At 42.3% G+C, this 14,754-nt stretch overlaps 1 protein-coding gene across 2 annotated transcripts in view; it reads right to left on the reverse strand.

Annotated features, from left to right (window-relative positions):
- NPSR1 (neuropeptide S receptor 1) overlaps positions 1 to 14,754 on the reverse strand; it is a 152,375-nt gene that overhangs the window by 117,451 nt on the left and 20,170 nt on the right. For both annotated transcript variants that reach the window (XM_046021276.1, XM_046021275.1), the window contains exon 2: positions 992 to 1,124. In XM_046021276.1, coding sequence (XP_045877232.1) covers positions 992 to 1,124 — 133 coding nt within the window. The remainder of the gene's footprint in view (positions 1 to 991; positions 1,125 to 14,754) is intronic.

A 14,754-nucleotide genomic window follows, 5' to 3' on the forward strand; every position in this document is an offset into this window, starting at 1 on the left:
TCTGAATTTCTGATATACATATGATATACATATATAGCTTCCTCAGCTGACTTTTGGTTTGTGTTTCCTTGTTTTATTATTTTTTATCTTTTTCAAAGAAGATGTTATTTATTTATTTGACAGAGAAAGCGAGAGAGCACAGCAGGCAGAGCAGCAAAGGGAGAGAGAGAAGAAGGCTCCCCACTGAGCAGGGAGCCCAATGTGGGGTTCGATCCCAGTTCCCTGAGATCATGACCTGAGCCAAAAATCAAGAGTTGGATGCTCAACCTACTGAGCCATTCAGGTGCCCCGAGATTGTGTTTTCCTTTTGAACATGACCCCTACCAATTTGGGTTCTACCCATCTCTGTGAGAGTTTTTATTTCACAGATCATTTTTAAACTTGAGAATATTTCACCATTCCCCCTCTAAGTGTGATGCATTCACACTTCAACTGTACTGGACATTCCTCAAATCCACATTTATCATCTTGATCCCAGATATTATCTTATGTCCTTAAATCATGCCCACCAGTGGTATTACATATCACTTGTATTTCAAGAACAATGTCCACAGCCTTAAATCTGCAAAATACTTGAGGCTTCACATTTATTATTGAACAGAGGTAATTCTGGTCCATTTGCTGGGATGTATTCTTTAAGCTCATGGCATGGTGTAATATCGTACTTTCACCTCAGTGAACTGTACAGGCTGTTGTGTAGAGGAAGGGTGGAACCCTAGAGCACCCCTTGGTGGCATTGAAAATAGCATTTTCAAGTGTGCTATATAGTTATTTTTATAATGGAATTTTATGGATATATAAATGTGTTAAATTTGCTGAAAAAAAAATGCTCCATATACGGGTTTTTGTATCCCTATAGAAATTACTCTCAAACTCGCTGATGCCTTTTGAACTTGATAGTATGCTATTTCTATTGGTAAAATAATTGAAAGCGAGGAACCACAGGAATTTGGCACACAGCTTATTCTCTCCCACTTGCATAGTTACTCACCTGTGATAGCCAGCTGAGTCACAAAGAAAGTCATTCTTGACTTCCTCTTCCTCCTCCACGTAGAGAAGAGCACCATGGAGTTTCCGACAATGGTGAAAACAAACAGGATCCATAGAGTTATCAGCTGCTCAGTCTGTGAGAAACAAAGCAACACAAAACCAGTATACCAGTGAGAACCAGGGTACTTTACAGAACACCAGGCTCAGTCTTCCCTACTGGAATGTCTTCCTCCTAGTCTCAAATCCTTACCTCTCAAAGCTCTACTCTTTTTTTTTTTTTTTTTTTTAATTTTTTATTTCTTTGACAGAGAGAAATCACAACTAGGCAGAGAGGCCCGCAGAGAGAGAGGAGGAAGCAGGCTCCCTGCCAAGCAGAGAGCCCGATGCGGGGCTCAATCCCAGGACCCTGGGACCATGACCTGAGCTGAAGGCAGAGGCTTTAACCCACTGAGCCACCCAGGCGCCCCTCAAAGCTCTACTCTTAAGAGAACAGAGACACAGTGGTCCTTATTTACACTGATGGCAGTATAAATTGATGCAACCTTTAAAAAAGAAATATTTGGAAATATATGTCAGGGGACAAAAGAATGTACCTATATTCTTTGGCCAAGCAATTGTTTAAGACTACAGGAAAGAGTTCGGAGTGTGAAAAAGAATACTACAGTAGCAAAGATGCGGATATTTATCGTAAGAATAAATTGGAAATTGCTTAAAGGTAACAAGATAGTTGGGGCACCTGGGTGGCTCAGTGGATTAAAGCCTCTACCTTCGCCTCAGGTCATGATCCCAGGGTCCTGGGATTGAACCCCACATCAGGTTCTCTGCTTAGCGGGGAGCTTGTTTCCCTTCCTCTCTCTTGCCTGCCTCTTGGCCTACTTGTGATCTCTGTCTGTCAAATAAATAAATAAAATCTTTAAAAAAAAAGATAACAAGATAGTTAAGTAAATAAAGCACTTCAATTCAGTGTGCTATTATGTGGCTATTAACAATAGCAACCATGAAGATTATGTAGCAACATTAAGCATGCTTATACTGTAACAGTAAGTGAAAAAACATGTTAAAATTGTATATTGGGTATGATTATAACTCTGCAAAATTAATACAAGTAGAGAAAGACTGAAGTTACTAAAGTGTTAAGATTGGTTATTTTAGGTAATGTGATTATGGGTTATCCTACTCTTTTTCTTTTGACAGAATTTTATAATATAGTAATACTAAAGTTTCACTGAGTAATACATAAATAGTAAATAATGGGGGGGAAAAGCAAGAATGCTACTCATTTAAAATGCCAAGTCCTTTGTGAGACGTTTTCCATAATTCCTTCAAATGGAGATTTCCCTCTGTTTAAAATCCATGGGCAGAGGCCCAAGGTGCTAGGACAGGCTGGACAAAGGAAAAAAGCAGAACAAGGCCATGGGTGAAGAGCTTGGGATCAGGGGATCCGGAGGCAAGCCTGAAACAAAAGCCAAAACACAATAGCCCAAACGGTCTGGGCAGAATGCTGGTAAGAATGCACAAGTCTATGTTCATCATCACTAGCCATCAGGGAGATTCAAATTAAAGCCACATTGAGGGGGCGCCTGGGTGGCTCAGGGAGTTAAGCCTCTGCCTTCGGCTCAGGTCATGATCCCAGGGTCCTGGGATCGAGCCCCGCATCAGGCTCTCTGCTCGGCGGGGAGCCTGTTTCCTCCTCAATCTCTCTCTCTGTTTGCCTCTCTGCCTACTTGTGATCTCTCTCTGTCAAATAAATAAATGAAATCTTAAAAAAAACACACACATTGAGATACCACCTTACACCAGTTAGAATGGCCAAAATTAGCAAGACAGGAAACAACATGTGTTGTAGAGGATGTGGAGAAAGGGGAACCCTCTTACACTATTGGTGGGAATGCAAGTTGGTGCAGCCACTTTGGAGAACAGTGTGGAGATTCCTTAAGAAATTAAAAGTAGAGCTTCCCTGTGACCCTGCAATTGCACTACTGGGTATTTACCCCAAAGATACAGATGTAGTGAAAAGAAGGGCCATCTGTACCCCAATGTTTATAGGAGCAATGGCCACGGTCGCCAAACTCTGGAAAGAACCAAGATGCCCTTCAACAGACGAATGGATGAGGAAGATGTGGTCCATATACACGATGGAGTATTATGCCTCCATCAGAAAGGATGAATACCCAACTTTTGTAGCAACATGGACAGGGAAGAGATTATGCTGAGTGAAATAAGTCAAGCAGAGAGAGTCAAGTATCATATGGTTTCACTTATTTGTGGAGCATAAGAAATAACACGGAGGACATGGGGAGATGGAGAGGAGAAGGGAGTTGAGGGAAATTGGAAGGGGAGATGAACCATGAGAGACTGTGGACTCTGAAAAACAATCTGAGGGTTTTGAAGGGGCGGGGGGGGTGGGAGGTTGGGTGAGCCTGGTGGTGGGTATTAAGGAGGGTACATATTGCATGGAGCACTGGGTGTAGTGCATAAACAATGAATTCTGTTACACTGAAAAGAAAAAAAAAGAATGCACAAGTCTAATGTTGGAATGTGAAGTGCTTCTCTTACTAGGTGGAGATCAAGAAGAGCCCATTGTGATGGTAACATTTCATGTGTCAGCTTGGCTAGGGTATAATGACCACTTGCTTGGTCAAATAGTAGTGTAAGATGTTGCTCTGAAGGTATTTTGCAGATGTGACTAATATCTACATTCAACTTCAGTTTAAATATGCCAGATAACCCTCAATAATATGGGTGGGACTCATCCAATGAGTTGGAAGCCTTAAGAGCAAAAGCTGAGGTTCCCCAGCAAGAATTCCTTGAGAAACAAGGAATCATGCTGGAATTTACAGCTGGCTGCTCCTTTATGAATTTCAGACTTGCCAGTCCCAAAATCACTTGAGCAACTTTCTTAAAATAAATCTCTCTCTCTGTGTCTCCCTCTCTCTGTCTCTGTCTCTACATTTCTACTGACTGTATTTTCTGTGGAGAACCTTAATATACTCTCTAAATATCTGAGACTTCACAGTAGCACTTTTTCATATATTAAATTAATTTTAAGTTATGCAATAACAGATACACTAATTCTTCTCTAAAACCTGTAACAATTCAGGGGGTCCTGGCTGGCTCAGTTGGTAGAACATGTGACTCTTGATCTCAGGGTCATGAGTTCAAGCCCCATTTTGGGTATAGAAATTACTTAAAACAAAAACAAAAACAAAAGCAAAAAACAACCTGTAACAATGCAGATAAAGCTCAAACCCCTTTGCCACTACTCTCTGCCTTAATCAACTTCCTTCTCCCAGAAGGTAACTATCATTTTGATTACATTATCTTTCCAATCCATTGAAAACTATTTTATAGCTGGATGCCTGTGTATATAGATACACACACACACACACACACGCATAGCAAATAAATAGTATTGTTTGTGTGTGTGCGATTAGCAATTTGGCATTTATTAACTCATATATTGTGCGTATTGTTTTTCTCAGTCAGCAGGAGAAATGGCCAAATAAAAGGTGATACTTTCATACAGTGCAGTAAAATAGTTCAGTTAGAAGAAATGGATTTGATTTGCTAAAACAAAATATGTTGACAATATGGGGAAGCTTCTAGACTGAGGGGAAGGGGAGCTGGTGAGTGCGTACTGAGTCAGCTCCATTCTTGAAGCCACTATCCTCCCCAAGCATCCCTGGGCTTTCCTGGCCTTGCCAGGTGGAAACCCAAACCTGGTCTGCCAGGCTCCAGGGCTCGAGCAGTTTCTCATGGTTTCTCCTCCAGCCCTATCCTTTCCAGAAGTCCAGGCTGGAGTGAGCATCTCCTTGAGCCCTGTAGTTTACCCCACTGATATTCTGGTTCTCAGTCTCAGATTTACAGATGGGTTCCTGCGGCCCTGGAAAGAGCTCAGAGCCTTGAAACTACAGATGGTTGGAGTTAGGGGGCACCGTGGTAGTGTTGGGGGGCAAAGGTGTATGACTGGAGTGGGAGGGCCACAGGGTTGACGACCTCCACTCCCTTGAAAGGCACAGGCGGCTTGAAAGGCACAGGTGAGCACGCTTGCTCATCTCCCATTTGGAGAACAGTCTTTGCTCAGTGCCAAGTTCTATACTTTCTCTCTGGTCCTTTTTTGACCAGAGGGGTCACTTTCTTCTGGAAGATCCATTTCTCCAGCAGTCTAGATATGGGTGGTATTGAGAAAGCATCAAGAATGGAAACTGTTATGAAAAGGGCTGGTCTGAGGGGAGTGAGGGGAGTCGTTTTAATAAGAGAATTCTTGCCTCCGAGATAGACGGACTGTTGTCAGGACAGATAACAGTGGGGAGGCCTTTGAAGTGCCAGAATGATGTTTCCCTTTCGCAGCTGGTGTGTAGATGGTAGAGCATGAATAAGTGACTTGAACTTGCCTTTTAAAACTTTAGGGCAACCTGCGGACCAACATAAGGGGGCTTAGACATCTGTGAGCAGAAGGACTCACTGACACTGGGATGCTGATGGCTGATCCAGTTAGGGGCCAGTGTGGGGGAGGAGGAGGCACTTATGTCCCCAGAATATAGTGTGCTGTCAGGGAGGGGCCCGGGGTCCTGGGAGTGTTTGAGGGTCAGGAAAAGATAAGGAGCCCCTAGGGCAGGTATGCCCCTAGTGGCAGATATGGGCACACAGATTCTGTCAAGCCCTGCTGAGAATACAAATGAGAGACTGCCCAAGATTTTCTCTTCTTGCTTTCAGGAAATCTGTTTCATGGGGAGAAACATTTCAATGCCTTAATGTCTTTTTTTCAAATTAAAGAACACACTGTAACGTCCAGGCCACTTTTTCAGCCTGGGCAATGGTGGTGTGGGTGTTGTTTCCACACCTGTCCAGTACTGAGGTGATTTCCATTGAACTCTTTCAGTATCAGAAGAAGAAGAAAGGGAAACATTAGAATATTGGTGATGTTTCTTTGTCAGATCATAAATCCAGATCTCCATGGTGAGCGGGCAGATGGAGAAGGAGGCAGGCTACGCTGGGGACGGTGGAGTATCAGGAAGGTGGTGGATACAGGGCTGTGTCCCTTACTGAGATTGTCTTCACCAACACCACCTACGGCTCTGCTGCCTGTGTCTCTTAGCTGGATGAAAGCAGGTGGCCTTGTCTCCTCCGTGGAGTCTGTGGCATTCGGTGACTTCCCACAGAAATCTGCCCCACCTCAGCTTCCCATAATAGAATCTGCCGAGGTTGGCCTCGGCTTACTGCTCCTCCAGGGAGAGACTCTTACTTCAGAGGAGAGAGTAAATGAGTCTCCCTGCTCTGCCCTCAGAACGTCTTACCTACTCTATACCTGACAGAAATTCCTCCAATTTTGCAACACATGAGGTCAAACTTCCCTATTTTCTCCTTCTGACACAGAACTTTTTTCAACTATAATTATACCCTTAAGGCCTTCTGGATGAGAACTGGAAGGAGGAGGAGATTTAATCAACTGAACAGGTAAATTTGAATTAGAATTTTTTTCCAGAATGTTTCTCTCCTCATGCTCTCCTTTCCTCACGTAACTAACTGCCTGTGGTAAATACGGTGAAGCCTCATTGCCAGAAAAACAACAATGAAGTGGGTAAATGTTTTGCTTTTCCCATGGCACATTGGTGCTCATGCGGCTGGCATCGAAGCGCAGAATTCCACAAATCAAGTTTCTCTGTAATGGAGGATACCTCTGGCCTCTCACTGGTCATGGGGCAGCTGTGTTCCTTGTCTTCGTGTGGCACAAATCTGACCCAGGCAGCTGGTATCTTCAGAGTAGGCCTGGAGCTCAGATCGGCTCCACAGGGAGCACAGTGACAAACACTACAAATCAAATTATCCTGGTTAGATAGATCCGTGAGTTGGAAGTCGGGCCTCAGGAGGGCTGGCATAGTTGGTGCTGGCTTGGCTGAGCCTTTTTTCTTAGAAGCTTGTAGTCACTGTGCTTTGGGTTGGTAGACCCAAGGCTCTCTGTAAACAGGTCAGAGTCTATTCTCCTTGGGACTGGATGGTATCTATCGGACAGGCTGAGCAGGTCCTGTGAAATTTGGGCCCCTGTTCCTGCTTTAGAGTTCTCTATTTGAAGACAATCTCGCCTCAGAGACTTCAGGAAATTTCCAGATGCAAGAATCTCCCCACTCTCTTCTTGCTTTCTGGAGTCTTCCGAAGAGCCATGTTTATTTACTTGTTTATTAATTCATTCACCACCAATTAATTGTCTATAGTGTAAGGTGTTAGCAGCACATGTAGAGTATATAAATTATACTTGGCCAAGTTTAAATCCTGTTTCATTGAGTAGTACAAGGGCATTAAGTATGCAAACACTTACTTGTAGGATCATTTATTCATAGCATTCTTACCCATGCACGCACAAACACAAAGACACACACAAATCCCAGGGTCATAGGAGGATTTGGAAAATTATAACAATGGGAATTGAGGAAGCAAGTTCAGACGCATTTGAGTATTACAATCAGGTGAGTGATTTGTAGAAAAGCGGGTAGGCTTTGAAGCCAGCCCTGACTTGGGATCAGACTCTGCTACCCCCTAGATGTGTAATACATAGGTAAGTGGTAACATTTCTTAGTCTATTTTTTCACTTATAAGATGCAGATAAAGATAAAATCTGCTATAGAACATTTGTGATGGATAGAAATGGCAATGAAAATGCAGACTCTGAGCTCGAGTGCCCAATGCAAAGTATATACACAATAAAAAACTGTTTTTTCTCCTTCCTAAGTTTCATGGACTACATACAGGTTTGAGGAATGTTTTATAAGTAACTCACAACCTTTTCAGGAAGATGTTTGAATTCACTCTGTTCATCCTACTTTCAGTTCCAGTCTGTTGGAATTTCACCAGAGTCTAACAGGCCTTCCTCCCCAGCCAGGTAGGGATGATGTCCCAACACGGGTCTCAAACCTATAGGAGAAATATAGTTGGGAATCAAATGCCCCCTAGTGGTCATGTGAGGCAAAATTCCAGCCAGATGCTCAATACTGAGTAGAAGTAATGGGTGAGTTCGAAATTTTTCAGTGACTAAAGACTACAGCACTTTCAACTCAGTTACATGGTTGTAGGCATGACTAATTGGTTTTCAGCCTCAAAGTGATGAAGCCATGCAATGACATCATCTCTCTGCAGTCAAGAAAATGAAGAGCTGGGATTTAGAAGGATGAATTACAGCATCCTCTGGAGAATGCTGGTGGTGCCACAGGGCTGGTATTTGGGGTTTCACCCCATAGGATAGGCTTCCAGGGCCAAAAGGATGTGTCTAAGGGTGGGCATCAAGTCTAGGGCACCACTCCAGGGTGGCATTTCATCTTCCCCATAGAAAGTGCTTATTGGATATCTATTGGATATATACACAGTATATATGTATATGCATATGCATCTACAGTTAGATAAATATATGTTGGGTGGATATACAGTTAATGACAAGTGAAAGGGTACTTATAAGTATCACAGAACAGGTTATCTGAAATGGGAGTTATATCAGGAAAATCCCAGACATTTAGTTGGGGGACATTATTTTTGATGCTGGTTATGTCAGACTTGTCTGGAGACAAGAACACAATTTATCCAAATTCAAGGAATGGTGATTCTCTTTTCCAGGGGAGTCCTGGGAACCAGAATTAAAAGTATAAAGTATCATTAATAATTATAGGGTGAGTGGGAATTAATATTATTGGAGGGAATCACATTAATCTAGCACCTGACTTACTTAGTTTGTCACATATAGTAGTTGCTTAATAAACGTTTGTTCTTGATTGACTGTCATGGACCAAACATTTGAGAAGCTTTACATATTGCTCATGGATATCACAGAATGACCAATGAGATGTCACTGTCCTCCATTTTATAAGTGAGAACATAGGGCTCGTGGAATACCCAGCTCATAAGTGATGTCGCTGGGATGTGAATAGAGCTTTCCTGGAGTGTAAAGTCCATCCCCTGCTTACTATACTGGTTTTCTGTTCCAATTTGGGGCCAGGATTGGCGAAGTTGATTTATTTATTTTCAATATTCGTTCATTTTCCTCTGACCCAAAAGTTGTCCGTAGCTGGGTTTCTGGGGCTGGGTCAGTTTCATGACTGTGTCCGGCAGAACTGAGTGTGTAAGGTCGATGCTCAGTGCGTGTTTGGATGGACGGACCCTGGAGCAGAGGATGGCTCCCACCCAACCGTCATCATAAATATCACACAAGACGCAGCTGCATCATCTGTCCCAGGAATCACAGAACCTTCTGTACCGCTTACATTTTCATGGCTCATTTTATGATTATTGTTATTTTTGTGATGTTGAAGATGAATCTCTCAAACGCAGGAAGGAGCAAATATATCTTAGTTCCCAAGAGAGGAAATGAAATCTCGGAAAGGTTATGATTCAGCCTCAGTTCTCAAGGAGCCGCAGGAAAGAAACCCTGCTCTTCTGTCCCTGAGACTCATATGTCACCTGTCATTCACAGCACGCAGGCTCTGAGGCTGCTCAAAGCTCTATTAATTTGCTTAGGTGGGCTGCAGATATTCAAAGCAAAGATCTGAAGATGTTTAATTCCACTGAGGATGAATCACCACGCAATGCCGGGAACACAGAATTCAAAGTGAGGCAGGTAGGAACAGACTACAAAGCTTTGGATTCCTGAAGGTGCCTAATTAGACCTAGAGAATGAGATCCATTGTGGGGATCTAGAAACTCCTGGGCAGCAACTACTTTTGCACAGTTAGGAACCTCTCCCTCGGGAGTTTGTCCCAACTTCTCCCCATGTCTCACCCCACCTGCTGCTTCAGGGACACTGCCAGGGAGTGGTTCGCTAGAAGGCTTAGAGGGAAGTCAGGGTTTGTTGCAGAGAACACACCTTAGCTTCTTCCCCACCACCCCCTCCTCCTAAGGATGCCCCCTTTGAAAATCTGCAATTTCACCACCCTCCCACTAACCATCTGAGAGATGCCCATGCAAATACAGTTCAATCACTACCATCAAATCATCTATCTGCATTCACCTTTTCAAACTATTTTACCTAAAACTACGAGAATCCCATCTAGGATTAGGATAGCCTTCATTTCTAGTACTCAGTTATCAAGTATGAAAAAAATATATAACAAGATTTTTAAAATAATTAGTATTGCAAAAAATGAGAAAATTATATAAAGCTACATATAAGTCTGAATGTTAATTTAAGTTTCAAATTTTCTATAAGGCTTTTCATACCCCTTTAACAGGGGCCCAGGGCAGGGATGTAGGTTTCAATCTCTGACTAGGGGCTGGCGGGACACACTGAGAGGGGGGTTTCCTGCTTGAATGAGAATGGGATGGGCAGTATTGTTACAGCCTGGGTCTGTTGAGGTTAACAGCATGGTTGTGGACCAAGGCAGTCCCAAAGAATTATGGACCAAGAGTCATTCTGTGAATTCTATGTAGTATATCTGGGGGAAAGGCATTTGCCCTGAGGGGAGAACCTTGTCATCCATCCATCTCTCTCTATCTAACTATCTTGGTATAGAAATGATACTCCGACCAGAAGTGGAAAACTGTCCTGAAATCATGTTGTTGGAAATACACACATACTTGCTGCATTCTGTATAATTAAGTTCAACAAGCATTTATTGAGAATCTAGTTCTAAAGTTCAACATAGTTTGGGGATAGAAGGAAGGCTAAGACAAGGAGCTCATGGTCTGATGGTGGAGTAGAAAAAAAAATTACTGTGAGCTAGTAAAATGGAGATTTTGTAGAATTCCAAAAAGGGACATGCAGTAGAACTTTAGCCCATGGTTGGTCAAAAGGTGTATCTTGGAGAAATTAATATGTGAATTGAGTGAAAAAATGACTAGAAGTAGCCAAGGAAAAGTAGGATGACTGGCAATAATATAAGTGACAGCAGAGGTTGAGAACTTTCAGGTTAGTGAGGACAGATGGGGGCCACTCAGGAACGTTAAGTGTGGTCACAGAGCAATGAAAGGCTTAGTAATGAGAAATCAGACCTGTGTCCTGGAAAACAACTATTTCAAATGGGCAAGGTTCATCTTAGGTCTCTGTTCTGAGTTAGGAGAATTTGCTACCAAGAGAAGAAAAGAATTCTCCATCTGGAACCTTCTCTAGTTATCTTCATTTCTTCAACTGTCTTTGCCTTACCGCTCAACACCACCATCACAAGTGACAGAAGACAATTTCATCCCCTTCAAATTGGGACTGCACAGGGAAATGATTCACGGCCTACATTTATTTCTCAAGTTAGCCTCTAGGACACATTAAATAACTGCATCAGCTCTTTCTACTCTGATGAGAAAGGGTTACTTATTGGTCTGGAGTGTTTTATCATTACTGCCATGGGTTATATTTCATGTTTAATTCCCAAAGTTAATTTCCCACTACCTAATTGTTTTCATTTCAATCAGGGTTTGATGCGTGGGATTGCCTTTGGATGGGACTGTCTGATTCAGCTTTTTGATTTCTAATGAATCCTTGAATTTCACCCACAGCAGAAACACCAGCACCCCACATTCATTTCAATGTGAGTCCCTTCTTGTGATTCCTTCCCGGATCACAAAAGAACCTCTAGATCAACCAAAAATAGGGTGTATTAGATGTTTTGGGGCAATTAAATTCTGGAATTCCGGGGCACCTGGGTGGCTCCGAGGGTTAAGCCTCTGCTTCAGCTTAGGTCATGGTCTCAGGGTCCTGGGATGGAGCCCTGTATTGGGAGGGGGGTGTCTGCGCTCAACCTTCTCTCTCTGCCTGCCTCTTTACCTACTTGTGATCTCTTTCTCTCTGTCAAATAAATAAATAAAATCTTCAAAAAAAAATTCTGAAATTCCATCTGAATTCCCATAATATACCAGATCACAGATACTAGAAATCATCTGAAAACTCACTGGGCTGCAAGTTCAGGTAGTAATTAATGTTTGTTGAACAAATGAATGAAACTCCTGCTATGTACCAAGAGCTGAGATTAACATTTAAATTGCTCTTTGAGCTCTAGACCTTTGAAATAGAAAACTAACATTTGGATAAATTAGGTCCAAATCTCTACACATAGTAGAAACTAAATAATTGCTATGCGATAAAAATACCAAAAAAACCCCACAATTCTTCCTGATGATTCACGTAATTAAAAAAATAAGCCTCCAGGGGATGCCTGGGTAGCTCAGTTAGTTAAGCAACTGAATCTTGGTTTTGGCTTAGATCATGATCTCACAGTGGTGGGATTGGGTCCCAAGAGGGGCTCCACGCTCAACACGGAGTCTTCTTGAGATTTTCTCTCTCTCTCTCCCCCTCTGACCCTCTTCCTGCTCACGTGTGTGCACGTTCTCTCCCTCTCTCTCTCTAAAATAAATAAATAAATAAATTCTTAAAACAAACAAACAGACAAACAAAAACCTCCAGGAATTTGCTTTATGTTCTGAGGGTACTAATAAATGGGGAAAGCTTCCAAGGAATCTTTCTCCCCGGTATCCCACTGCAATACAGACTCTGATACTTTCAATCTGTACTTTGCAATCCATTTGGGAGATTCACAATCAAGTAGCCAAAAGAAACCAGGAGGAGTCAAGCAAATGAAGAACAACAGAAGCAGACGTGAAGACAAGATATGGAAGAGATGAGAATGGGTAGCGGGAAGGGGCATGAGGGTGCTCAGTACAAAGATTCCAGGTAGATCATTCTGAACTCTGTTTATTTTCTGGGGACCGAAGTTGGGTGGTTGGCCAGAAGAGTATAAATGGCTAATTGTTTGTTTGTACCCAACTCATATAGCTGGTGGTCTGCCTTGGTTTCCATTTGTCCTTTGGTTCCCTTGCCTGCATTTCTACCTTTACTCTGAGTCTTGCAAGGCTCCCCTGCTCAGAGTAGCACACTAGTCTCTCTATGTCTCATCAGTCATTCCATGGGAGCCTGAGACCTAGAGAGGCAACCACCCGCCTAGCAGCAGGCATCATTCCCACCTGAGCCTCTTGGATTTTGATGTGGTTGGCCACAACACCTTGGGCCTATGCTCGGGAGCCTCAGTTACCCCAACAGGAACCAGTCCCAGAGAGACTGGTCCTCTAGGCTGGTGCCTGCCTCTGTCTAAGCCACCTTCCTACTATTCTCCACTTGCCATGGGAGTCGAAACACATTTTGTGGTTCAGCCCATCCCAATGATGATAGAGAAATGATGCAAATGATTGGAAAAGTCGATTTTTAAAGAAACAGATAACTCACAGGTCATGTGCATAATTCAGAAATCACTATCAAAATCTCGATTGGAGGCTGGAGTGGGGAAAAATTATGAGGAGAGTGATATGGGAAGATGGAGAAATAAAGAAATGGGAGAGTTCACTAAATTCCTGAATCCAGCTGTGGCTCTGGAAGTGGGTAACCATAATTCTTTAAAGACCACATCCCTCTCCCCCACACCCAGGTCATTACTAGAGAGACACTGGCAGCTCCCCAGACCTTTCCATGTGTGAGCCTCAGGGGCCAGGACATTCTCTGGAACTCCTCCTCCTTCATTTTGGCATATTCCCTCCTCCCTCTGTTTGGCATGTGTTGTTGTCACAAAGGTGTCTTGCTTTCAGATGCCTTTAGAACCTCCCTTAAGGTTTCTCTGCAGAAAAAAATTGATGCTTTCATTTGCTTTTATGGAAATGCAATGGGCAAAAAAATATGTGAAAATCTGCATGGTGTATTTTATAGGATTACTTAATTATTTCTGATAATAAAAGTAGTATGTGTTCATGGTCAAAAATTTAGTTACATACTGAAAAAGAACAAAGACAAAAACCCCCCTTCCAGAGAGAATGTTTCACTTTCCCATTTTGGTATATTTACTACCATATTTTCTGAGTATATATCTATATAGCTTATAAAACTTGGAATGTATTATATATGCAGTTTATCATGATTTAAAAAAAGCTTTAGCATTAAATGAAGAGCGATGATTGTTATAGGTGCATAATATTCCTTAATATTTCATCCTGTGATTCTATCATATTTTCCTCTTCTATTGTCCAATACCTATGGAATAAAACAAGCTAAACACTTAAGACCATGTCTCAACTTTCTTCTTCTTCTTTCTTTTTTTTTTTTTTTTAAAGATTTTATTTATTTGGGGCACTTGGGTAGCTCAGATGGTTAAACATCTGTCTTCAGCTCAGGTAACGATCATGCGGTCCTGGGATGAAGCCCCACGTTGGGCTCCTGGCTCGGTGGGGAGCCTTTTTCTCCCTCTCCCTCTGCTTTTCCCCTTGCTCATTCTCTCTCTCTTTCTGTATCTCTCTCTCAAGTGAATAAATAAAAAATTTTTAAAAACAAAATCTTCAAAAAAAAGATTTTATTTATTTGACAGAAAGATAGAAAGAGTACAAGCAAGGGGGAGCAGCTGGCAAAAAGAGAGAGAGAGAAGCAGGCTCCCTGCTGAGCAAAGAGCCTGACACGGGACTCGATCCCAGCACCCCATGATCATGACATGAGCCGAAGGCAGACACTTAACTGACTGAGCCACCCAGGTGCCCATCTCATCCAATTCTTATTCTTAAGAATTCTTTAGAATTCTTTAGTATTCTTATAATTCTGCAAGCAGAATTACTAAATCCAAGTGCAAATACATTGTTTAGGCTTGCGTGTATATCACGAAATGGTTCTCCTGAAAAGTTAGCTTAATTGTCCTGACTTACTGATGGTGTTACAGAAAGGTCACATGCTTCACATATTTTTCTTGAATCTTTGCCAGTTGGATATGTCTCATTGTTAAGGTTGTATCATTCAGACTACTGGGAAAAATATTTTTATATGTTCTT

The sequence above is a fragment of the Meles meles genome, chromosome 10, assembly GCF_922984935.1.
Source record: "Meles meles chromosome 10, mMelMel3.1 paternal haplotype, whole genome shotgun sequence".
Lineage (NCBI taxonomy): Eukaryota > Metazoa > Chordata > Mammalia > Carnivora > Mustelidae > Meles > Meles meles.